Raw genomic sequence first — 27,677 nt, 5'->3', positions numbered from 1 at the left:
ATAACTAGTACTGTAACTAATTACTGTTGCCAGAAAGTAATATTAATAACAATATTACTTTTGAAAGGAGTAACTAGTAATGAGTAATACATTCTTTGAATAACAAGTACACCTTAAAATAAAGTTATCCTAATTTTTATCAGAAAAAATAATAATTCTCTAGTCAATGAAATAATGCACAGTTTCATGGCAGTAAATGTAAGGTGTGGCGAAACTTCAGTGTGTGACTTGATTGGCTGCTGTCTTTCATTGGCTCCGCCCACCGCCGTGCGCGCTCCCGCTAGACTCATAAGCTCCCGAGCTCAGACGAGACGCAGCACAAACGCGAAACTAACGCATCGATAGGATCGATCGATCGATATATCAGTGAGCGGATCGACCAGAGGAATAACACCAACAGCTGACGGCGGATTTAACGTTAGTTCAAGCGTTTCTGCGAGAATTCAACAGGTTAGTAACGTTATCTGTGAAGCCGATCAATGTTTGCAGAGCAGATTCTATTGATTTGATTCTATTCTGAAATGAACATGAATAATCTGATCATGTACAGTAGTGTGTTATATAATGTATATGAATCACATTCACGTTTGACTCGACGGAACTTTATATGAACTGATTGAAGATTCTGATCAGAAAAACATCGATATCTAAATTAATCAGTCATTTAAAATTAACACTCAGTGTTGCTTGGTTGTAGTAACGTGAGCAGATTCCTGGAATATAATAATAAAGTATTTGATTTATTATTATTTTGCTGTTTTAGATCACAATGTGTAACATGGAGCCTCTTTTACCTGGATTCAGAAACACACTAAAGGTGAGGTGTGTGTGTGTGTGTGTGTGTGTCGATTAGAGCAGGGCGGGTCTGTGCTGCGTTCTGATTGGTTGAGGTCAGCTGGGGTTCGCCCACGCTGGCACGGAACAGGAAGGCCATATATGGTGGTGCGCTCCCATTGGTGGAGCAGATAAGTGCTTGAGCACTGATGTCATGTGTGAGAAATGTGTCCTCTGGGTTTTCCTGCCTGTGCTCAATCAGCAGTTTCATCACTCACTGTCTGAAGTTTATAGGTGTAATTATGGAGTGTAATATCTTGTGTTTTATTTGTCTCAGCGTCAGGCGGCGTTTGAGATGTTCGAAGACCCCATGTCTCTGTTCTCGGGCTTTTATCCGGTGGAGGAGGAGCAGGCTGCTCAGGAGGTCCCGTCCGGTCTGGACTGTTTCTCCCAGGGTAAATCAAAGCAGCAGAACCACTATTTATCACAGCAGCTTTGGAGGGAGAACATGTTGGATGCTTATCAATTTGAGACCATTTTTCCGCTGGGCATTAGGGGTCAAACATTTTTGGGGTACAAAAACTATTGCAATATATTTTTAGCTATTTTGTTATGATTACATCATTAAAATAAGTGAAATTATGCATTGGTTTAAAATATGCATTGATATAAAAACAAATATTAATATTTATTAATATTCAGATTTATTATTATAACTACTATTTCAATAGGCATGATATGAATTAATAGTAAAAACATATTTTAAAATAAATAGACCTATTTAAAATATGCATTGATATTAATATACATTTATATTTAATAATCATAAAAAATTGGATTTATTATTCTAACCTCTATTTAAAATAGGCATTGATATGAATTGATATGAATTTTTTTTATATAATAAAAATACAGACTTATTCTAACCTTTATTGAAAATAGGCATTGGTATTAATTCATATTCATATTTATTATTAATAATAATTCGGGCTTATTCTAACCTTTATTTAAAATATGCATTGATATGAATAACATGATATGAATATCATATTCATATAATATTTATCAATAGTAAATACCTATTTAAAATATGCATTGATGCAAATATTTCTTACCAAATTTATATGGTAAAATAGTGAAATTTCTTAAGTTTTTATGGCTGTATTAGTGGAAAAATGTATGAATTGTTGTGAATTCAAAACTTTGATTTACTATTTCAAAAAACAACTCTAAATGCCCGGTGTTGTATGTTTGCCAATTAAACCCTGATGCACATGTGTCATGCACTCTTCTGAGCGTGTGTAAGCTGACACAGATCTCTGTGGTCTGCAGATGCCGGCGTGTGCTCGGTTCCTCTGCTGACGCCCTGCAGTAAAGCTATGGTCAGTCAGGCGCTGAAGGACAGCTTTAACGGCTTCTCCAAGGTGCAGCGCATCTGCGGGATCTCCAACAGTGAGTCTCTCATGATCTCTGCTGTTTGTTTTGAGGACGGGTCGGATGCGTCCGTAACGCTCTCTCTGTCCGCAGACCCGCGCAAGTGGACCAAGCAGCACGTCCTGCAGTGGCTGTACTGGGCGTCCGGAGAGTTCAGTCTGACCAACGTCAGCTTCTTCAAGTTTGATATGAGCGGACAGGAGCTGTGCGACCTGGGAAAGGACGGATTCCTGGATCTTGCTCCGGATTTTGTGGGTGATATCCTGTGGGAGCATCTGGAGCAGATGATGAGAGGTAACGGAGGATTCCGGTCTCAGACTTTCATTAGTGATTCTAACGCTCGAGCTCACGTTTGATTCGATGTGCTTTTCTCCCGCAGCCTGTCAGGAGGATGACGAGACCAAAGTCTTGAGTCGCTCGTCTGAGTGCAGCTGGACCAGCAGCAGCTCCGGCAGTAAGTCTGCACTTCACTGGAGCGTTTGCATGCACTGATTTCTGGATGAATCCGATTCACATCTTTGTTTACATGCACTGATTTCTGGATGAATCCGATTCACATCTTCGTTTGCATGCACTGATTTCTGGATGAATCCGATTCACATCTTCGCTTGCATGCACTGATTTCTGGATGAATCTGATTCACATCTTCGTTTACATGCACTGATTTCTGGATGAATCCGATTCACATCTTCGTTTGCATGCACTGATTTCTGGATGAATCCGATTCACATCTTCGTTTGCATGCACTGATTTCTGGATGAATCCGATTCACATCTTCGTTTGCATGCACTGATTTCTGGATGAATCTGATTCACATCTTCGCTTGCATGCACTGATTTCTGGATGAATCTGATTCACATCTTCGTTTACATGCACTGATTTCTGGATGAATCCGATTCACATCTTCCTTTACATGCACTGATTTCTGGATGAATCCGATTCACATCTTCGTTTACATGCACTGATTTCTGGATGAATCTGATTCACATCTTCGTTTACATGCACTGATTTCTGGATGAATCCGATTCACATCTTCCTTTACATGCACTGATTTCTGGATGAATCCGATTCACATCTTCGTTTACATGCACTGATTTCTGGATGAATCTGATTCACATCTTCGTTTACATGCACTGATTTCTGGATGAATCTGATTCACATCTTCGTTTACATGCACTGATTTCTGTACTGAATCCGATTCACATCTCCGTTTCCATGCACTGATTTCTGGATGAATCTGATTCACATTTTTGAAGCTGGCTTTATCCAGTGTTTTGTAAATGTATGCAAATGAGTGCATATTTAATTAGATAATCCCTAATTCAACATTTCAGCAAACTTGTAATTCAGAACAGTTGTTTATATTCTTAGGGTTGGGAATTGAAAATCAGTTCCAATTCCAGAATCGGATACTTGTTGTAAAATTCAAATTTTGATTCCACATATCAATTTCTGTGTGCGCGTCTTTTTTTAGGTGGTGAAAAGGGGCTTTTAAAAATGCATTTGTCTTTGGATCATTCATTCAAGAGATTCATTCAAAAACACTGATTCATCCAGAAATGAAACAAGTGAATCTTGAGTGAGTCATTGAATCATTCCATTCACACATTCTATGAGATTTTGTTTAGTCGTCTAATATTTTGTCTTCAGAATTGTGAGAGAACTACAACTCCATTTATATAAAAAAAAAAAAAAGTCTCAATTTATCCAGAATCGTGAATCTTAATACAGCTCTTAATCGAGTCTAGTTTTTATGTAGCCGGCTGGTATTCAGCTGCAATTAAATGTTTAGCAAAAAAGAGCCACAGAATAAATATGTTTGACTTCATTTGTTTTAACCACATTGGAATCGAAACTGGGAATCGATAAGAATCTGAATCAATAAACTGGAATTGGTCGAATTTAACCGATACCCAACCCTAGTGTTTCTGTTAGTTAGTGCAGAACAAACTCTGATAGACTGTGTGTGTGTGTGTGTGTGTGTGTGTAGGTCTCAGTCTGGAGGAGTGTTCTCTGAAGGTTCCAGATCCTCATGGCAGTCTCCTGCGGGAGCTCTTCGAGATGTCTGAGGAGTCGGGTCTGCTGTCGTTTGGTCAGGAGCTCTCCATGTACCCCAAACCTCAGCTCAGCACCGTCAGCATCAGCTACGCCAGTCGAGAGAGAAAAGCAGCGCTGTGTCTCGCAGCAGGTCAGATCTCACGCCTCAGTCCATCATCTAGCGTTGGGTATCGTTAGAATTTGATTGATTCCAATTCTTATCGATTCCAATGCGGTTAAAAAAACAGTAGTCATATAAACATTTATTCTGTCTCTTTTTGCAAAACATTTAATTTGCAGCTGAATACCAGCCGGCTACATAAAAACTGGACTCCATTAAAGGATTAGTTCACTTTCAAATTAAAAGATCCATCCGAGATGTTTATGTATTTCTTTCTTCAGTCGAAAAGAAATGAAGGTTTTTGATGAAAACATTCCAGGGTTATTAACCATATCGTTAGTTTCAATGGACTCCAAACGGTTCAAGGTCCAAATGACAGTTTCAGTGCAGCTTCAAAGGGCTATAAACGATACCAGACGATGAATAAGGGTCTTATCTAGCGAAACGATCGATCATTTAAAAATAAAGTATATGCTTTATAAACACAAATGCTCGCCTTGCTCTGCGATGCACATTCGTGATGTCACGTACGTTGAAAATGTTATAAAACAAGTTATGACTCTATAAATTATTATATTTCAACAACAAATAGAAATTGTATAATTTAGAAGTTAATTTAAAAACAATTTACATGTTTGCATACAAGTTTTTAATTTGAGTGTTGATTATTATAGTTAAAAATAAATAGCAATTGAATTTAAGTTTGTGCTCTGTGTTAATTGTAACCTTATAGTGAAGTAAAAGAGCTTCCTATAGTTTAGAAGCTGAGGTAGATTTTTATCCCTAAGAAAATTTGAATTCTAATTGTTGTTTAGTTTAATTTTGCCAGACATTTTTTTTTTTTTTTGAATTTTTTATCATATGTTAATGTAAAAACTCTTGTGTAATATAACTTGTGTTTGTTTGTTTGCTGGTTTTTATTTGTATTTGTTATACTTTTAATTGTTTTTGCCATGAACAAAATAACCTAACAGTGCAAAAAAAAATGATTCTTAGTATTTTTGTCTTGTTTTCTATTGTAAATATCAAATAAATCTTGAATCTAGATTCATTTACTGTACAAGTACAATGACTTAAGATATTATGACTTTATTATTTTCTGTAAAAAAATCTAAATTTTGTAAAAACTTGTTTGAAAAGTCATCTTGTTTAGCCTTTGAATTAATTTTTTTTCTTACCCCATTGGCAGATGATATCTTAAATAATTTTACTTGTCAAGTAAATGCATCTTGATTCAAGAATATTTAGATATTTATACTAGAAAACAAGACAAAAATACTAAGTAAATCATATTTTTGCAGTGAAGATGATGACATGGCATTAAATAAAAATATACTACTACTAATTATAATTGAATTTATTTAAAGAAAGAGCAATTTGTTCAGTGAACCGTTGTTTAATTTAGAAAGAAAATAAAAGCAATTTACATTTTAGTTTTTTTCCTCCTGCTTTACTGAAACCATACCGAACCGTGACGTAAAACTGAGGTGCATACCGTTACACCCCTAATTTTTAACATCCCCTTTTCGCCACCAAAAACAAAAAGATGTGCACACAGGAATTGATAGGTGGAATCGAAATCTTAAGTACCTTAGCCTTCTGACATTAAGTATCCGATTGAGGAATTGTAATTGTTACTGTATTGATGTGAGTGCTCTGTTCCTCACAGTGTCGTCAGTGGAGAGCGTGGAGAGCACAGACGGCTCAGAGAGTGTCCTCCGCTCCTGGGGGAGCCACTCGTCGCTCGCCGATGCCCAGCGCGTCCCGTCCTACGACAGCTTCGAAGAGGAGCTCGGCGTGGCTCCGCTGGGCCTTGGCAAACAGGGCCTGTCCTTTAAAGACTACGTCCAGGAGAGGAACGAGCCGCTGGTGCAGGGCAAACCCGTCATCCCCGCCGCTGTGCTCGCTGGATTCACCGGTGCGTCTCATTCGTGAGCTTTTATGTAAAGAAATGGCTCATTTGCACCAAATATGGGTAAAGAATATGGGTAGCTGACGCTCAACAACTTACCAGAACAACAGTTTTGCAAGAAGAAAAATTTGGATGCATAAAGGTTAAAATTGTTTAACCTTTATTCAAAATATGCATTGCTATAAATAACTATTTATATTTATTAATAACAAATATCCAGATTTATTATTTTAACTCCTATTTTAAAGTTTGCACTGAAAGGAATAAATATTCATATTTTTTTAATTTAAAAAAATTATATTTATTATTCTAGCCTGTATGCATTTATACGAATAATACATATTCAATTTTATTAATAATAAATATTTATATTTATTATTCTAACCTGTTTAAAATATGCATATTTATTCATCGTATCGATCAATGCACATTTATTAATAATAAATGTCTATTTAAAATATACATTGACATGAATAATTATTACAAAATGTAAATGGTAAAATAGTGAAATTTCCTAACTTTTTATGGCTGTATTAGTGTTCATTCAAAACTTTCATTTACTATATCAAACAATAGTGAAGTTTTGCCTGGTGTTGCATTTTAGCAAATTAAACCCTGATGCAAATACATAACTAATGGCTTCCTAAAGTTTGAATCCGAATGCTTGATGCTTAATATCATTGGTGCTTAACAGGAAGTGGCCCCATTCAGCTGTGGCAGTTCCTGCTGGAGCTGCTGACCGACACGAGCTGTCAGAGCATCATCAGCTGGACCGGAGACGGCTGGGAGTTCAAACTCACCGACCCCGACGAGGTGAGGAGCCCTTGCATCTCTTCACTTATACCTTTAGAAGGGATGTAACGATATCAGAATCTCACGATACCATAATATTGCGAAGATTTTGAAGCTAAATTATTCTATTTAATGCACTTTGAGAGTTCAAATGTAAAAGATGGCATAATGCTCCAAAACACAACTTTAAAGACCTTTTATGTTAGTTTAAGTATATTTTAAAAACTATTTGCCCCACTTATCGTCATGTGCTCACTATAATATCGAGACAGATATTGCGATCTTGATAATATGGTTATCTCACGTGGCTGTTCTTGTGCCGTCAGGTGGCGCGCCGCTGGGGAAAGAGAAAAAACAAGCCTAAGATGAACTACGAGAAGCTGAGTCGAGGCCTGCGCTACTACTACGACAAGAACATCATCCACAAGACTTCAGGGAAACGCTACGTGTACCGCTTCGTCTGCGACCTGCAGACCCTGCTGGGATACACGGTGGAGGAGCTGCATGGCATGCTGGGAGTGCAGCCGGACACCGAGGACTGAAGCGGCGGCGGGAAACCTGGCGTCACGTCCAGACCTCAGAGAAGGTCTCTGTTTGAGGAGAACGGCCGGTTCGGTCGACGCACGCTTCTCGCTGCGGTTCTTCGGTCAGCCGAGCGTTGAACACACTTTAAAACACTGGATCTGATCTTTTGACACTGTGTTCACTGAACCAGACCATTCCTGTAATAATGTAGATTCACCAAGAGAAGGAAGAGAGTTGATTTTTCCAAGCACACGGCTGGGATTGCCTTATCTGTGATTAGCGCTCGCGATGCCTTGGGAGAGTTTCTGATCGATTGATTTATTGAATCACTTCTGGTGGCCTTTCTAATGCAGAGACTGAGCATTATTAACTTTGTTTTAACTCTTTCCCTGCCTCTTTTCGCTGCTATACGCTAGGGGGCGCTGTTACGGACCTCCTGAATGAGTCTAGAAAGCGTTGATCAAAAACACAGGCGAGGACGACGCAGAACAAGCGATCTCATATGTATGCATATGAAAAATAATGAACACTAACCGCATGTTAATGAAAACTGCCTAATGTTACCGAGTGAAATGTGGATCCAGAAAGTGGTAAAGGCTTGTGAAGCTCTGATGGAAGCCATCTACTGCATCTTTGCTTTGATAATATTACTAAATATGATCCAGATGTAGTATTTGATTAAAAATGCGATTTTTCTCTGCTTTTTGCTCAAAATGTTGCTTTTTTTATGAAACCTACCTACATTCAAAGTGTTGATTTAAAAAAAATCAATGCTTGAAGCAGGAATATTTTTATGTCGATGTGTTGTATGTTCAGATATTCATGCACCAAAATATTCTGGGGGCCATGAAATTTTAGTGAAAGCCAGAAAAATCAAAAACGCTGGTGGGGAAAGAGTTAATATTGATTTGGTCCAGGATTTGTAGTTTTCCTGTATATTTTGTGAGTGTTTCAGTAGAAACCGCTGATCTTCTGTGTGTTTATTGGAGGATAGCTGGTCTATGGAGGGATTTCGTATCGTTGCTTGTTTTCACTCAGGCCAAAGGGACGTGGAGGTTTCACGTCTGAATGTTTACGTTTACCAAAGCTACGAGATGCGGTTAACCTGCGGCCGTTGCTGTAATCTGCTTTCGTTTCGCACATCGATGACTGATTGTCTCGCTCTGATCTCGCAGGGAATGACTTTCAGGATCAGAACAACTGTATATTTCTGCTGTATATTTACTCCAGACTTCTACACTCTACATCTGCATTACTGTACAGATGCAGGACTATTATTATTATCATAATTTATACAGAAACCGTGTGATTATTCATCACTGTGTCCTTATGTTTGTACGAGTTTGTTTGTATCTAAGTGAGTTTGTTTGTATTTTAATCGTTTTCTATATTCAGGTCTATTTTGCAGATGAATATGAAAAGAGTTTTATTGATCCATTCAAGTGTTTTCAAGAGTATCTCTTTATTATCAAGCCTTTATTAGTCAAAGCAGTGCTGTTTGTGCTGAACATCACAGTGATTTTACACCGGTGGAAATATGTTCATCAGAATCTGTGTGTGTTTGAGAGCCGTTTGACTCATGAGAATCTGTCCAGACATGCATCTTTATCATGAAAACACTGCCAACAGTTTAATATCTCTGTGAAAATCAACAAATAAATTCTCTTTAAATGACGTGTGGAGCTGGTTTCTCTCGGAGTGTGTGTGTTTGAGATGTCCAGGCACAACAATATATATACAATATATGACTCCAAGCAGTCTAATAATAAGTTTCCAAACTAAATCTATTTTAGTCTATGAAGGCTCATAGTTTCTGTACACTGTAGGATTCCTACATTTTAAGAGCACTGTTGTATTTTATTCATTCCAATAGTTTTTCTAGATCTAGAAATCACTCTTTTGAAATCAAACTTCTTCATTTATGCTCATTTTCCATGGCTGTGAATCCTGGTTCTTCAATGAAAAACAAAGTGGATTAAACATGTTATTTTTAGTTGTTTTAGCTTATTTTTAAGCTTGTTTTAAGTCATCTTGAGGCCCCTAGTGGACCCCGGACCCCTGGTTGAGAAGCTGCATTAGTGACTCACAGAAGCTTGTGGTTGTGTGTGTTTAACCCGCAGCTCTCAGACATTAAACACACACACACACACAGCTGAGTCAACACTCCTAATAGAAACTCAACCGGTGCTCTTCATACACAGCTGTCCTCCGCATACGGCCGGAAACACACACACACTTCACTGATTTGTGTGTGTGTGTGTGTTATTGTATGCTCCTCCTGTGAAGAGCTAATAGCCAATTACAAACATCATGAGAGATGATTTATTACCAGACAAACACAGAATGAGCTAATCTGAGACGGGAAAGAATCAGGAACCAAACTGATTATTACCTGTTCAGTAACCAGTTCTGTGGCATATTTAACTAAATCTAACAATAGAGCTTTTCACAAAATCTCAACTAAACTAGACTGCTCATTCTTCATTATCCACCTTTTTTTTTCCTGGGCATTTCCAGTCTCTGGTGTTCATTTCTGAGCCGATAACCCTGCTGAAAAAAACTCTGTCACAAAATTTGTAATGGTTTTACTGGTTATAATGGGACTTGTATTGGTTTTAATGGAAACTGTAATGGACCCTGTGGGTCTCTACTGGTAATTGGTCGCTTTCTATTGGTGGCTTGTTAAAAACAATCAATCTTAATGGAATATGTCCCAAAACACACAGAAAACCATTTTTTAATTGGTTTTAATGGTTAAAAGTAGATGGTTTGCAATGGTATTTGTATTGGAAACCATTAGGATTTTCAGTGATGGTACTATTGTTTTTTTCAGCCGGGAATATAATGTTAAACATATTTTAAAAAGCACGTATTGATATATATTGATGCGTAAGGTCGTAAAGATGAGTGCAGATGATTATCCTGTACCTGTAGGTATATAACTGAATTCACACTTTAACTAGTTTAACCCTGGGTCATTCTAAACCCGGGTATCTTGCTGCTGATCATAATTTACACCGGGCTAACAATTAATCCTAGGTTAGAACATGTTCTAATTTGCATATTTGAGGTGTTAGACTCAGTGATTGGATTGGACTCAGTGGTCAGACATGTAAATGAAGGTATAAAATGAAGTAAATGAAGGTAGAAAAATAAAACACTAGCCTATTTTAATTTTTTGGGTGAATTATTCCTTTAATGTTAATAAAACACCAAAACACAAAGAGAAAAATCACTCACTATTCTTGACTAAAAAACTTTAATACAGTTGTTTTAATAGGAATCAATCTATACAGTGTTTTATTTTTATATTTGTTCATACAGTTTCATTGAATGCTCTGCTAAATACACCTATTGTACCTGAAAATAAAGCACTGTTTGTTTTATTTGTATATTATGTGTATTTGTAATGTGTATCTTTGCTCTCATTTTTTAATAACAAAGATAAAATAATGACAACGAGTTTTATCTTCACCCACTTTTATCTTCACATATCCGCCATACTTTTTTATATTTGGTTAAGTTGAAAGGCTTTGTCTTTATAATAGGGAAATTAGTTTGGCTGCACTGCTCAAACAACTTGCAAAATAGAAAAACCAACCTGACAAAGAATCGTGATAAGATACTGAATCGTGATATTTCTAAAAACATCATGATATTTTTGCCATATCGCCCACCCCTAGCCGAGGGGGACCAAACCTACACTCCTTATAGGAGTAAAGCACTTAAGGCGTAATTAAATGCGTTGCATTCTTATTTTGGACTCATCTGAAAATCTCCTTTAAAGTTGTCCAAATTAAGTTTTTAGCAATGCATATTACTAATCAGAAATTAAGTATTAATATATTTACGGTAGGAAATTTACTAAATATCTTCATGGAACATGATCTTTACTAATGATTTTTTGCACAAAAGAAAAATTTATAATTTTGAGCCATGCAATGTGTTGTTGGCTATTGCTACAAATATACCTGTGTTACTCATGACTGCTTCTGTGCTCCAGGGTCACATTTGTTCTGTGAAACATAAAACAAGATATTTTGAAAAATGTCCCTTAAAATATATTTTAAAGTCAATGGAGTCTAGTATTCTTCAATTGATCTTTTTTTGTGTTAAATTCTGTATAAGTCATACAGTTTTGAAATAACATAGGAGTAAATAGATGTGTGTTTTTGGGTGAACTATCCCTTCAATGAACGACTGTAGAGTCATCACACACAAAACACACACCGCTGCATCTCTACTGTACTCTACTGTACATTAGAATGACTCAAGAGTGATTCTGAGTCAGCCAGTTCTGGTTCAAGCTCACTGTGCTTGAGTGTCATTAATATATGAGTGTGGTATGTGATCAGACAAACACACACACACACACACAGTCTTATTGGGCTTTTCCCTGTAATGTAATAAAGGCCAGTCATTACAGCAGTTTGACGTCATGCTGTCATGGCAACCAGCCTGCGTTTCATTAAAACACTGCAGCAAGTGCCTGCGAGACTTTATGTCTTTACTTCATTGAGCAGGAAAACAGTTCATTATTACAGACAAATCTGACATCAGCTGCAGAAACATTAAAAAAGAACAATTTGTTTGTGCAAAACTACTTATAAAAAACATTAAACATGCCTATATTGTATCATACATTATATATATATATATATCACTTTCTGACACGACAAGAGTCCAATCGAGCCGCGAGTTCTTCCATTAAATCTTCATTAACCGACAGCAACACAAAACTGACCAGAGCTGCTCCAGTGTACTGGATATAGCCCAAAACTTTCAGATGGCACACTGCTCATTTCTCCGTCACTGCAAGCTACCAAAACCACACATGAAATCACTTAACGCACGGGAGACACGTGTTTGTGTGGCAGAGCAGCTAGTAGACAACTAGTTGTCCAGTCCTGTTCACACAGCACCTGTTTTTTGAGAATGTGTTTGTGAGTCCTGAAAATTTACAGGTGTGAGTTCGGTTACAGAATGCAGTTGACACACCCGTAAATAATTGAACTGTGTGTGAACATAACCATATTAAGGACTCAAATACAGGACTGACAACCGTATTCTGCTGCTGTGTGAACGTGGCTTTATATTCATTCCTATATATTATTGTAACGGCTGGGTAAAAAAATGTTGATGTCTCGATTCTCATTTTTATGAAACAATATTGATTCTTAAATCCCAAGAATCGATTAGTCTAACCTGTTTCAGTTAAAAATGGAACTTGGTGTTTGGTGATGAGTTTTTGGCTCAAGGTCTGTATTTAAAGTCACACCAGAGGAGTTCAGCTGGGATCAGGACTTGTCTTTCTGCAGACCAGTCAAGTTCTTCCACACTGACTCAATCAACCATGTGTTTTTGAACCGTGTCTTATACACAGAGACACTGTCATGTTAGAATAGAAAAGGGTTCTGTCCAAACTGTTGCTATAAAAATAAAAACACACAATTCTCTAGAATATCATTATATGCTTAAACATTAAGATTTGTACTCATAGAAATTACTAAAGTAGTCAAACCTGTTCATTAGAAGGGGGTGACCCAATACTTTGAACAATATACTGTATATATCACAAGGGTAATTTTTTTTAAATTGAGATTTATACATCATTGTTTATACATCAATGAATAAATAATCTTTCCACTGATGTATGGTTTGTTAGGATAGGACAATATTTGTCTGAGATACAACTATTTGAAAATCTGGAATCTGAGGGTGCAAAAAAATCTAAATATTGAGAAAATCTCCTTTAAAGTTGTTCAAATTAAGTTCTTAGCAATGCATATTACTAATCAAAAATTAAGTTTTGATATATTTACGGTAGGAAATTTACTAAATATCTTCATGGAACATGATCTTTACTTAATATCCTAATGATTTTTGTCATAAAAGAAAAAATTATAATTTTGACCCATACAGAGTATTGTTGGCTATTGCTACAAATATACCTGTGTTACTCATGACTGCTTTTGTGCTCCAGGGTCACATATCGCAATAAGCATTGTGCTTTGGTACTTTTAATATAAAAGAAAGTCTCAGATTTCAAATTCTGTCCATTGTATTGCAGTATTCAAACAATGAATGCTGTTTTTTTGACGCTGTTTAATCTGGAGTGACAGATCGCTGTAGCGCCTCAGTTCAACAGATGTGGCAAGATGCTTCAAGATGCTTCAAGAAACCTTCCTGCAAAGCTACAGTGCTGTTCAAAGTTTTAGGCACTTGTGTAAAAATGCAGTAATGAGGATGCTGTCAACATCAACATTTGGTGTGAGCATCCTTTGTGTTTTTGTCCTCAGTGCATCTGAGCAGAGTTTCTCAGGAGCTTTGCAGGAAGGTTTCTTGAAGCGTCTTGGAGAGACAGTTCTTCTGGATTTAGTCTGTCTCAGTTTGTTCTGTTTCTTCATGTCATTCCAGACAGACTGGATGATGATCAGATCAGATCTCTGTGTGGAGCACAAAAATCTCACTGGATTATTACAATTAATGGCCAAATGAATGTTTGGAAATGTAAACTGATATTTCCTACTGACACACTCCAGCAAAAGATAGAAATAACTGACTTAAAACCTTTTTTCAGCTGCACAAAAACCAACATGTGTGTGTGTGTGTATTGAGGGTGGCCTATAGAGAATATTTGAACAGTGTATGCATTCCCTGGGAATCGAACCTATAAGCTCAGTTGCAAGTGCATGCTGTACAGTTTGAGCTGCAGCACTGATTTGTGCCCGAGTCAGATTCACACATTCTTCTGGAAGCACACAAGAGCAGTGCCGATCCTCTCGCAGGTATCTGCATGAATCCGCCTCCGCTGAACACCCACGCATACACATTATCAGCGCAGGACCTGCTAAACCAGCCTCCGAGACACAAACAAAGAGTCAATGATTGACAGCACCAGCCTGCTGATGTTTCTTGGGAAACGTCTTGCTGGAGCGTCACTTACGGTCAGCGCTGGGCTGAGGGAGGCGTCGAGCTGCTCGGCACCTCCTCCTGTAAACCGGCTCGTTCTGGTCTGAGACTGAACACAAGAACAATCCAGCCAGCACTTGACTTGATCCCTCCAGCGTCAGAGCTGGCTGGTTTTGAGCTCAGCACAGTTTGTGCGTTTTTTTTTTTTTTTTTTTTGTCAGACAGGAAACTTGTCGTTGCATTCACACAATCACAGGACGGCCTTGAAGTCACAGTAATCCTAATGTGAACTTCCTCTGTTCAGATATGATATGCACAACAGCGAAACTCTGAAAACCACAATGCCGCGTTGCTTCGAGAACATTTACGCAATCCCACACACATGCAAATTTCCCGCGGCGGGGGGTTTGTTGCGTGTTGAAACTGCTTCAGTGCTGTCTGATTGTGACGCATGTGAATGTGCTTACTGAGTCAATCAGCATTCACACTGATATGAACTAGGCCGCTCTTTGACGGCTGTTTGGGTTAATTATTTATCAGAGATAACCTGTGAGGTCTAGTAATAGAGCGCTAGTCAGCGATGGGCAAACACAGACAGACACACCTGCGTTTATGACACACGGCAGCTGCTGCATGTGAAGAACTCACTCATGAACATCCTTTACCTATTAAGATGAGGTGCAGTGTGTGTGTGTGTGTGTGACACATCAGCACAGGGATTTCCCCACAACACTTCACTAACTCAACTATCACCATTACTAATGCTCATACATACTGCCCAGAGGCAGTTAAAGCAGATTGTGTTACTCTTCTGGTAGATATAAGCATGCCAACAGTTTAACTAACTTTTACTAACTTACTAAGCAAGATTTCTCCCCTTAAAGGTACAATATGTAAGATTTTCGTAAAAAAAAAAAATCCAAAAACTACTTGCAGTGTTATATATTTAATGCAGTTGTGTATTTATGTTAACCCAAAAGTTCCCAAGGATTTGTAAATCAAATCTAATTTTAAATAATGACTCGTCCCTGGTCATTGTCGACGCATGATTAATGACGTAATATCCGCTTATCCCAAGTTTCCGCTTGTATGGCAACCTCTAGGCGAAAACTTACATATTTTACCTTTAAACTTTTAACCTAGCCTAACAACGACCCGAACACCCAGCAACACAGAAACCTTAGCAACCACTCACAACACCCTAGTAACCAACCAGAACACTATAGCAACCACCTAACAACAACCCAGAAACCTTAGCAACCACCCACAATGCCCTAGCAATGATCTAATAAACACCCAGAATGCTCTAACATCTAACAGCTTAGCTACCACTCACAACACCCTAGCAACCACCTAACAACAACCCAGAGCACCCTAGCAACCACCCAGAACATGGACAATTTCAAGTTTTTTCATATGATGCGATTTCAAGTTGTCCTTTCTCTTTGGAGTGTTACAAGCTGTCTGTGCATAGATAAGATCCCTGAAGTTGCAAAGACTAAAGTCTCAAATCCAAAGAGATATTCTTTATAAAAGTTACGACTCGACCACACCCCCCTAAAACATCTCAGTCAAACACGCCCCCACATGTCTACGTCACAATGTGGAAATATTTGCATAATGCCACCCAAATGTTCACGCAAAGAAAGAAGGTGTGGTTTCATTAACAGCAGTAGTGTTGATGATCAGGGAGATGCTGTGTGTTTCTAGGCGAAAGCAAAATAACTTTATTAGGCCTTCAGAAAGTAGATGCATTTAGGAATCACTCAGATTACTTACAACAGAACAGCAATGCATTTTATGGACCGCCGTTTCGTGAACCCCGGAGAGGAGGTAATTCTGACTTTGCTATGACAATCTGGCGCTTCTGAATCAGCGACTGCATGTTTTGTTATTCGTTTAAGTATTTATTAGTGACTGTTTAAGTGTGAGAGAGGGAGAAACAGTCACGCAATAGCGGCTTGTGTGCAAACACATACAAGCATCATCTCTGTGTGTCACGCAACTCTGTTCCCCTCTCGGACTTCAACTGATGATAAAACTAAGCACATTATTTACTGTCTGTCTTTACTATAATTTTGAAAGCTGAAGCTGGCGATTATGGAAAGGGGCGTTACATTTCCGACTCATGCTTGTGGTGTTCGACCAATCACAATGCACTGTGCCAGTTGGCCAATCAGAGCAGACTGCACTTGTCAGAAGTGTTTGAGAGAGGCGGGGCATAGAGGACCTACAATAATGTACAGTATTTGAAAAAAAAAATATTTTTAACAATAAAACGTCAACATATTCTGTTACACCAAATGCACAAAATAATGATCTTTAAAAAAGCATCATATGACCCCTTTAAGATGATAAAATGATATAAATGAACAAAAGCAGCATTAAAGTACTGAACTCAAGAGATTTCCAGCTGTGTAAACGAGTGTGACTGTAAAACTCCATGGGCTTTTCTAACATTGTCTAGTTATGAAATGCTGTAAAATGTCATTGTGTAGAACATGTGAACGTGTTTATTACACAGATACAGAAGTGGATCTGAGCAGAGCATGATCAGACACATTCATCAGTGTGTGTGTGTGTGTGTGTGTGTGTGTGTAAGGGTGCGTCTCATATCAAGCGCTGGTCCATGCTGATGGTTGTGGAACTCTGGAATTCCTCTTTCAGTTCAGAACTAGCTGACACACGCAGACTGGAGTTAGCACAAGTGTGTGTGTGTGTGTGTGTGTGTGTTTGTTTGTGTGTGTGTGTGTGCATGCTTGTCTGTGTGTGTGTGTGTGTCCGTGCGTGCATGTGTGTGTTTGTGTGTGTATGTGTGCGTGCTTGTCTGTGTGTGTGTCCATGTGTGCATGTGGGTGTGTTTGTTTGTCTGTGTGTGTGTGTGTGCGTGTGTGTGAGTGAGTGAGTGTTTGTCTGTGTTGGAGGCGCTTGATTAGCAGAGCGGCAGGGCGTGGGAAGACCTGTGATCTTTGACAGGGACACACTGTGAGATTCTCACCGCTCCCCGCTGAACGTCTTCACACTCGCACCATCATCGTGAAACATGGCACTGAATATTCAGCTGTGAAACACACTCATTCAGCAGACAGATGAAGGAGAAAACGAGGCCTCAGGCGGGAAGATCATCAGATAAAATACATTCATGCTGATTCACACTAGCGTTATGAAGCGTCTCTGAATGAGCAAACCTAACCAGGAAAAGTTTGGAATGATGGAATTGTGCATGACATATTTAAACAACTTTTATTGAGCATTCCCTGCTTTTGTTCACATGTTTTGTTTGCGCGATTATTAGAGTGGTAAATATAATATAACGCAGTCCTTAATTTAATTTATACATATAATTTTATCAAAATTAAATAAAATATCCCTATAATAAATTATGAAATAAGAAACGGCACCAAAAACTGTGATAAAATGATTTAAATGTTAATAACAACATTATTATGTGTCTTTATTTTCGTTTTAGCTCTCACTGCTTTTGTTAAAATATATTTGCTAAAGATCCATTTTTAATATACAATTAAAATTATAATAAATATTCCTATAATAAATTATGTAATAAGAAATGGCAAAATACAATGATTTAAATATTTTAATAATAAAATAGCCAAGAATATATCAGTTTCAGTTTTATTTCAGCAGAACTTGACCTAGTTGCTGCTTCTTGTAATTAATGGTTGTGGCGCCACCCCGTGTCCAAACTCAGAAACACAATTCACTTAAACTAAATAAAGACATTCACATCACACCAACATAAAACAACATCACATCTTTAATGCAAAAATGCAAACTAGTGTACAGTGCTTTCTTCATGTGTAGAGGTTGCTCTGAATCTCGCTGACTCGCGTGATCTTCTGCAGCACGTCTGTGCTGAGACTCGGATCCAGCTGCAATCAAGAGACAGAGCCTGAGTCCTGTGAGACGTGAAGCAAAGAAGCTCAGAGAAGCTCAGAGAAGCTCACTCACCTTCAGCACTGCGCTCAAAGCTGCTCTGTACGTCTGCATACTGAGAGAGTCCGGCTGCAGAACATCACTGTAGCACTGATAGAGAACAGCTGCGATCCGCTGAACCTGACAGTGACTGAGAACTGTGCACACACACACACACACACACACACACACACACACAAGCGCGCATGCATGCAAACAGATACACACACACACACACACACACACACACGCATGTACAAACACACACACACACACACACATTTATGGTATTCATTAGTAGTTGTTGATTACTGTTGTCTATTTTTTGTTAATAAAATCTATTTTATTACACTTGTGTTGATAATGCAGTAAAGGTTCTACAAGTTAGATCTCCCACCCATCTTTCTTATGTGATGTACTCATAACAACATCTTAAGTGACATGTGATCCAAAAATCATAACGTCATCTGTGACGTGAGCAACCATCACTATTTCGCCCCTAGGTTGGCGAAAGCAAAATTCACTACACTACGTATATGGAATAACCATTTTATGAAAGCAATAAGCCCAGTGAAGCCGTGGTTTACAGTGAATTTATAACCGCTAAGGGGGTTATGAATTCACTGTAAACCACAGCTTCTTGGGGCTTATTGCTTTATTATACGGGGCAGTCGTGGCCTAATGGATAGAGAGTCGGACTTGTAACCCGAAGGTTGTGGGTTCGAATCTCAGGTCCGGCAGGGATTGTAGGTGGGGTGAGTGAATAACCAGCACTCTCTCCACCCTCAATACCACGACTGAGGTGAGACCCTTGAGCAAGGCACTGAACCCCCAACTGCTCCCTGGGCGCCGCAGCAATGGCTGCTCACTGCTCCGGGTGTATGTTCACTAATGTGTGCATGCACTTGGATGGGTTAAATGCAGAGCACAAATTCCGAGTATGGGTCACTATACTTGGCCACACACCATTTCCTTTTCCCTTATAAATGATTAAATAAGTGATTTATAGTGTGTGAGTGATCATCAGTACCTGCCGCAGCCAGTCCGGTGCTGATGTTGGGCTGCTCAAGGGCCGGACTCGCGACGGGGCCTGTGTGTTTGCTGGTCCTCAGAGAGCGCAGGAAGGGCACACTGCTCTCACTCAGGTAGTCTGATGTCTTATATTCAGCTACACTGCAGTCAGAGAGAACGGTCACTGTCAGATCCCTCGTCTGAACGCATCCCAACACCTGCAGATGAACACAACACGCATGAGCCACCAATCCATCACGCTCAGACGACTAATCGCTCTCTCTGTGTTAGTGCTTCACCTTCTCTGTCCACTGGAACTGCTGATCTTCAGCCACGTAACAGGAGCACTGGCATATCAGCACCTGCATGCATTCAACACACTCACTCTATCAGCACAGCTTTTGTGTTTCTTTCTGGAGCTGATCTGAGCTCATACACCTCCATTTCTGAGCCAATATGTGAGCCAGATTTTTTAAAATTTATATGCATAATCTGAAAGCTGAATAAATAAGCTTTCCATTGATGTATGGTTTGTTATGATAGGACAATATTTGGCGGAGATGCAACTATTTGACAATCTGGAATCTGAGGGTTCAAAAAAATCTAAATATTGAGAAAATCTCCTTTAAAGTTGTTCAAATGAAGTTCTTAGCAATGCATATTACTAATCAAAAATGAAGTTTTGATATATTTGCAATAGGACATTTACTAAATATCTTCATGGAACATGATCTTTACTTAATATCCTAATGATTTTTGGCATAAAAGAAAAATGTATATTTTCTATGATTATGAACAGTGTTGGGTGTAACGCGTTACTAAGTAACGCGTTACTGTAATTAAATTACTTATCCACTGAAAAAGTAAAGTAAGGGATTACTGTTCATTTTTAGGTAATTTAATTACAGTTACTTATAAAGTACTTGCGTTACATACAGTAAATAATTTCAACAGTTCTAAAAGCAATATTGAATTTGAAATCTAAATTTACCGTCTAAAGATATTGAATACAACGGCTTTAACCCTCCGCGTGCGGGTGCGTTCACTTTCAGATTTTCCTGATTCACAGAGAAACCTTAAATACTCAAATCAGGGCCGGCACCAAGAGGGGGCATTCGCGGGCAGAGTTACGGTGCCCCCCACTTTCCATCCTCTCCCCTTCATGCTGAACGTGATCGTTTCGAAAGCGAAAGTGAAACCGGTAAAACAGCGCACATAAGAAAGCGATTGCACGCTTTAGCGAGCGTCAGAAACTGCACGCAATCACAGATTGCACGCTTAACCACACACACACACACAAAACGTGATTTGTGCCCCCCCCCCCCAGAAATTCAAATGCCCCTCTGATGGAGGTGCCCTGGCGCCGGCTCTGACTCAGATACATATAAGACTAAAATCAATAGAATCTAAAAATCTTGAAGTGTCTACTTGACACTTGAACGAATTCAAATTAAAAACTAATGTTTCTGATTATGCAATCCGTATGAAACTTAAGCAAGGTACACTCTTTCCCGTGTCTGAGCTCATTATATGCAGTCACCTGCGCGCATATGCCCTCACCTAGATACAAAAAAAAATGTAAAATATTAAGAAAAAAAAAAAAAAATCATCTAATATTCATCATTTTTGAAAGAAGACCTGCTATGAGAAATTTACCTCATAAGAACAGCGCGATCTGACATTATTCAGCAGAGAAGATCATTTCTGTAATTTATTCTTTCCTACATTAGTTAACGTGTTATTTTGACATAAACCTGTACAGATTTTACTAGTTGGGCTTTTCCTGAACCTCTTGCCAAACTGAAATGTATTGTTTAACTTTTAAGCCTTTTTGTTATTCAGATATTTTGCAGAGTATTTCTATTTGTTAACCAAAGGTGGTTAAATTTTTTTCATAAAAATGTTTAAGTCTTACAGTTGTTTTAAAGCTAAAAGGCTAAACTATTCTATGTTTGACTCGAATTGAAAGAATATAGAGTTTAATTTATATTAAGGTTTATAGGGATTTTAAGATGTAGCCTAATTAGCGATTTGAATAATTAAGTTACTTATTGAGTAACTAAGTTACTTTTCAGATAGAGTAATTAGTAAAGTAATTTAAATACAATATTGATGAAGTAATTAGTAACTGTAATTAATTACTTTTTGAAAGTAACTTACCCAACACTGATTATGAAACATCTCCATGTTTATTAGAGAGGTGGGAGGGTCTGTTTTGTTGCAGAGGTCACATGCACTGTATGCATGCATGGTGTATTATCATTCAGATTGATACTATAACACAGTTTTACTACAAATTCCATGGTGAAGCTATGGCTAGTATAGCAAAACAATGGTTAATGTTAATATCACAGCATAATGTTTATAAACCAATTATAATTAAGTTGCTTAAACAACTATAAACAAAACGGCATCATGTATGTATGCATAGTTTAATACAAAGGACTGAAAACCAATCACAAAGAGTACTTTCTAATTTAAAAGCATGAGATGCAGAGGGATGGGGAAAAACCGCCATAAAGTCTTGAGACATGTTTTTTAAAAGTTGAACTTGCATTAATTTTACAGGCTTTCTAAACATGCAGCTCTCTAACGGTGATAAGTCCCTCTATGCTATGTGATAAATATGCGTTCTGTGTGAACGGCTTGTTTCAGTTTTGACGTAAACAACATCTCTGCATTGATGTTCTGTGAACAATGAACAACGCAGCAGCGCTGCATCTAGTGGCTTTAACTGGATAGACTTAAAAAAGCATTCTAATGCAACGACACTTACATCGTCATCGATAAGGCTGCCTGATGCACACCTAAAATTCAAATGCAATGTTTTTGCATTTAAATGTGTATTTTTTTTTTTACAGCCCTAGAATAGGGTTTTAGTTATGGATAATAAATGAACGCTGTTCCTCACCGACGGGCTGTGCTTCTGCTGGTACAGGACGCAGGATGGCTCTCCGGGGCCCGGGGCCGTGTCCGGCCGTCCTGATCCGTGGCTCCGCTCGTTCCACAGCGAGACCCACGCGACCGCCGTCCAGTCGCTGGAGCTCAGCACATATGCCGAGATGAACCCTGAAACACACCAGAGCGGCGGCTCAGACCAGGTCTGTGGAGACTAGAGTCAATCTGACTCTGCTGCAGCCTAGAATTAAACTCCTGGTTTCGTCTGGCCAGAGGAGAACGACACTATTTGCCTGTTTAATACTGTAACGCTGCTTTGACACAATCTGCATTGTAAGAAGCGCTATATAAAGGTGATTTGACTTGAGTCTGACGGCTCACCGGTGGCATTCGGACCCACAGCGATGATCAGATCCGAACACGACACAGATCCGCCGTCTGTCTGCGAGAGCCAATGAACATCAACAGACCTGAGAGAAAACAAAGATCTGATCAGACTACTATAACCCTACACTATATCCAACTTATATATATTAATGGTATAATATATATAACGGTAGTGTGAGTGTGTGTATATACACACACACACACACACACACACACACTACCGTTCAGAAGTTTGGGATAAGTACGATTTTTAATGTTTTATTAAGGAATTCTCTTCTGCTCACTAAGCCTGCACTTATTTGATCCAAAATACAGCATACAGCAAATACAGCTTTGATCACAGGAATAAATTACATTTTACAATATATTCAAATAGAAAGCATTTATTTTAAATAATAAAAATATTTCTGAATTTTACAGTATTTTGGATCAAATGAATGCAGGCTTGATGAGCAGAAGAGACTTCTTTATAAACATTAAAACTCTTACTGTTCTAAAACTTCTGACTGGTACAAATACCCAACTTATATACACTATAAACTATTTTATATTGCATTTCAACTTTATATGTGTTATATCGGACTAATAAGCATCAGAAACACATGCATCTGAACTGAAAGCGAAAGTACCGAGCGATTATTCAGTCTCTAATAAAACTGATGAAGACTGTATCTGAAATGCTACTGATTGACTCTGTTTATTACATTATCAATAAATATGACATGATTTCACCTCTTCTGCTCTATTTCGCGGCGGATCTGCTCATCTTCCTCGTTTTCATTCGTCATATCATCATCCTCTTCAACAGCTCTCGAGTACACCGATAACACTTCACCGAAAAATGTGGCCATATTAGACGATTTATGAGATTAAATCACTCAGTACAACTCAAAGATGCTGTGTAATGAGCGCGACACACACCGGAAGTACTGGCTGCAGCTTTACCGCAGAGGACTTTTATTTTGTTTAGAGTGTGAACATCTGTGGAAAGAAAGAAAGAAAGAAAGAAAGAAAGAAAGAAAGAAAGAAAGAAAGAAAGAAAGAATGAAAGAATGAAAGAAAGAAAGAATGAAAGAAATAAAGAAGACAGAAAGAATGAAAGAAAGAAAGAAAGAAAGAAAGAAAGAATGAAAGAAAGAAAGAAAGAAAGAAAGAAAGAAAGACAGAAAGAAAGAAAGAAAGAAAGAAAGACAGAAAGAAAGAAAGAAAGAAAGAAAGAAAGAAAGAAAGAAAAAAAGACAGAAAGAAAGAATGAAAGAAAGACAGACAGAAAGAAAGAAAGAAAGAAAGAAAGAAAGAAAGAAAGACAGAAAGAAAGAAAGACAGAAAGAAAGAAAGAAAGAAAGAAAGAAAGAAAGACAGAAAGAAAGACAGATAGAAAGAAAGACAGAAAGAAAGAAAGAAAGACAGAAAGAATGAAAGAAAGAAAGAAAGACAGAAAGAAAGGAAGAAAGACAGAAAGAATGAAAGAAAGAAAGATAGAAAGAAAGAAAGAAAGAAAGAGAAAGAAAGACAGAAAGAATGAAAGAAAGAAAGAAAGAAAGAAAGACAGAAAGAATGAAAGAAAGAAAGAAAGAAAGAAAGACAGAAAGAAAGAAAGAAAGAAAGAAAGACAGATAGAAAGAAAGAAAGAAAGAAAGAAAGAAAGAAAGAAAGAAAGAAAGACAGAAAGAATGAAAGAAAGAAAGAAAGAAAGAAAGAAAGATAGAAAGAAAGATAGAAAGAAAGAAAGAAAGAAAGACAGAAAGAAAGAAAGAAAGAAAGAAAGATAGAAAGAAAGAAAGAAAGACAGAAAGAAAGACAGAAAGAAAGAATGAAAGAAAGAAAGAATGAAAGAAAGATAGAAAGAAAGATAGAAAGAAAGAATGAAAGAAAGATAGAAAGAAAGAAAGAAAGAAAGAAAGAAAGAAAGAAAGAAAGAAAGAAAGATAGAAAGAAAGAAAGAAAGAAAGAATGAAAGATAGAAAGAAAGAAAGAAAGAAAGAAAGACAGAAAGAAAGACAGAAAGAAAGAAAGAAAGAAAGAAAGAAAGATAGAAAGAAAGATAGAAAGAAAGAAAGAAAGAAAGAAAGACAGAAAGAAAGAAAGAAAGAATTTGTGAGTGTTGAATCACAATTCGAAAAAAAAATTAATAATCAGTATTGAATTACAGAATTTAATGACAAATAAAATTAATCAGTCACAGTTACTGAGGAAAGTGTGTAATTAAATTACAGTTACTTATGAAAATGTTAACGATTCCAAAGGGAGTTACATCAGATATTTCCCCACACACTCACACATATATATGTATAAATTTCCTCCATAAATTGCAGACTGCTCTAAAATATGAGACAACAATGCTCCAGGAGTTTAGGACACATGCTTATTTGATAACTGTTTTATTTCGGGTTTATGTAAAGGCATTTTTTCCCAAGGCATTGTCAGTGTTTCCTGTCATAACAATGCAAACATTTGATGTCGAAAACAGTGTTATAGCTATTAAACTATATCTTGTTATGGTTTTATATCTGTATTTAACCTTAGAACGATATCAAAATAAAAATATGTGCTAATCAAATTAAATGATTATATTCTTAATTGAAGTGATGAAGTATTCTGAAAGTCTGACAGTCATCATGTAATATTAACCCTGTCTGCTTTACATGTTTGAAAATGATTCACAGTTGAAAACATTAGAAATTTAGAAAAGCAATCATAATCAAATGTAATCAGTTAAATTACTTTATTAAAGTAACTGAAATCGTTACATTACTTATTACATTTTAAATAGAGTCATTTGTAATCTGTAACCTTCTACATTTCCAAAGTAACCTTCCCAACACTGTATATATCATACTAGAATATTCACAGGTTGGTGAAATCTCTCCACTCAGATATCAGATAATCACCTGCAGACCCTGTTGGAAACAAAACAGGTTATAGGCCCTACTAGTTAGTCAGACTAGTTAAAGATGTGTTTTGGAACATGGTTAACCAGTTCTTTTCTTTAGACACTTACTAGTGCTGGGAATGAAACAGACATAAAGATTTAACAGAGCAGCTGCTGACAAACACATCCAGTACAGTTAATAGACCGATGAACCCCGAGAGAGAGAGAGAGACTCGTGGAGAATAAAGCAGGAATTGTGACGAGAAAGCATGACATCTAACTTCACATTGGACACACAGCTTTGAATCATAAGGAATATATACAGAAGCAGAGGCAGACACTATAAACATCAGGTGCTTAGCCCAAATCTAGCTGGTCCAGGGACATTTTTGTCCTCAATTATGTAATTGTTCTCTCTCTGTCTTTCTCAAACAATAACACAAAACATTTTGAGGATGTCAAATTTTGACTCCTGCTTAAAGTCCTCGGGAGTATGAAGTTACACATTACTGATTGCAACAGATTAGACAGGATTTCTGGATTCAGCATATGCTGGTTTGGTGTCAGTGTCCCACATACAGTAATGTGTTTGAGTTTGATATGCAGAGCAAAAAAAAGTTCAACCTTCCAAACCACAGCCACAGTTTACATCAGGAAATACTGACAGATGACCGATCTTGACAACATGACTAACAGTGACCGTTCTGATGACACCAGACAGATAACAAACACTCAAAACAGGTGAAATATATGATTATTTAATACATTTCCTTCTGAATAAACCCAGATCAGTCTATAAACAGACTTCAGTTCAACCGCACACACTTTCACTTCTTCTGTTCATTTGATCTGATTCTGTTCACTTCTTCTGTTCATGTATATTTTGATATAACAAAATATAATATTAAACAAAGATAAAAAGTTAGATAGTTAAATAATTCTCTCAAACAACAAAATGTGGTCAGGACACTAAAGCGATCAGCAGTACATTACATTCGCTACAATAGAAATATGATCAGAGAGTCTGATCTGAGATCAGTAGAGTTTGAGCAGTGAGTCTGATCTGAGATCAGTCTGTTCTGAGATCAGAAGTGTATTCGGTACATCAGAATTGAGATCAGAGAGTCTGATCTGAGATCAGTAGAATTTGAGCAGTGAGTATGATCTGAGATCAGTAGAGTGTGTTCGGTTCATTAGCGTTGTGTCGGTGAGTCTGATCTGAGATCAGTAGAGTTTGAGCAGTGAGTCTGATCTGAGATCAGAAGAGTTTGAGCAGTGAGTCTGATCTGAGATCAGAAGTGTATTAGAATACGGTACATTAGAATTGAGATCAGTGAGTCTGATCTGAGATCAGTAGAGTGTGTTCGGTTCATTAGAGCTGTCATTGGTGAGTCTGATCTGATATCAGTAGAGTGTGTTCGGTTCATTAGAGCTGTCATCTGTGAGTCTGATCTGATATCAGTAGAGTGTGTTCTGTTCATTAGCACTGTGTCAGTGAGTCTGATCTGAGATCAGTAGAGTGTGTTCGGTTCATTAGCGCTGTCATCGGTGAGTCTGATCTGAGATCAGTAGAGTGTGTTCGGTTCACTAGCACTGTGTCAGTGAGTCTGATCTGAGATCAGTAGAGTGTGTTCGGTTCACTAGCACTGTGTCAGTGAGTCTGATCTGAGATCAGTAGAGTGTGTTCGGTTCACTAGCACTGTGTCAGTGAGTCTGATCTGAGATCAGTAGAGTGTGTTCGGTTCACTAGCACTGTGTCAGTGAGTCTGATCTGAGATCAGTAGAGTGTGTTCGGTTCATTAGCGTTCTGTCAGTGAGTCTGATCTGAGATCAGTAGAGTGTATTCGGTTCATTAGCGCTGTGTCGGTGAGTCTGATCTGAGATCAGTAGAGTGTGTTCGGTTCATTAGCGCTGTGTCAGTGAGTCTGATCTGAGATCAGTAGAGTGTGTTCTGTTCATTAGCGCTGTGTCAGTGAGTCTGATCTGAGATCAGTAGAGTGTGTTCTGTTCATTAGCGCTGTGTCAGTGAGTCTGATCTGAGATCAGTAGAGTGTGTTCTGTTCATTAGC

At 37.9% G+C, this 27,677-nt stretch overlaps 2 protein-coding genes across 3 annotated transcripts; one reads left to right on the top strand and one right to left on the bottom strand.

Annotated features, from left to right (window-relative positions):
* The first annotated feature begins 305 nt into the window (after positions 1-305).
* Positions 306-9,276, top strand: ets2 (v-ets avian erythroblastosis virus E26 oncogene homolog 2). 2 transcript variants are annotated; one of them, XM_079411124.1, is made up of 10 exons: positions 306-450; positions 764-817; positions 1,112-1,229; positions 2,107-2,226; positions 2,302-2,502; positions 2,588-2,662; positions 4,199-4,396; positions 6,036-6,284; positions 6,973-7,091; positions 7,397-9,276. In XM_079411124.1, exons 2-10 carry the CDS (start codon positions 770-772, stop codon positions 7,610-7,612), a joined length of 1,344 nt encoding a protein of 447 aa, XP_079267250.1. In that variant the 5' UTR covers positions 306-450; positions 764-769; the 3' UTR covers positions 7,613-9,276. The 2 variants fall into 2 exon arrangements, with proteins under 2 accessions (XP_079267250.1, XP_079267251.1); XM_079411125.1 differs by lacking the exon at positions 4,199-4,396 and having other exon boundaries at positions 316-450; positions 7,397-9,268.
* Positions 9,277-18,085: 8,809 nt separating this feature from the next.
* Positions 18,086-23,684, bottom strand: psmg1 (proteasome (prosome, macropain) assembly chaperone 1). Its single transcript, XM_079410353.1, has 7 exons — positions 23,469-23,684; positions 22,731-22,819; positions 22,363-22,520; positions 19,751-19,813; positions 19,471-19,669; positions 18,477-18,598; positions 18,086-18,397 (listed from the first exon to the last, which is right to left on the bottom strand). Exons 1-7 carry the CDS (start codon positions 23,585-23,587, stop codon positions 18,320-18,322), a joined length of 828 nt encoding a protein of 275 aa, XP_079266479.1. The 5' UTR covers positions 23,588-23,684; the 3' UTR covers positions 18,086-18,319.
* Between the last annotated feature and the right edge of the window lie 3,993 nt (positions 23,685-27,677).

This window comes from Barbus barbus (assembly GCF_936440315.1).
Source record: "Barbus barbus genome assembly, chromosome: 47".
NCBI lineage: Eukaryota > Metazoa > Chordata > Actinopteri > Cypriniformes > Cyprinidae > Barbus > Barbus barbus.
This window is presented reverse-complemented; position numbering and strand designations above follow the sequence as displayed.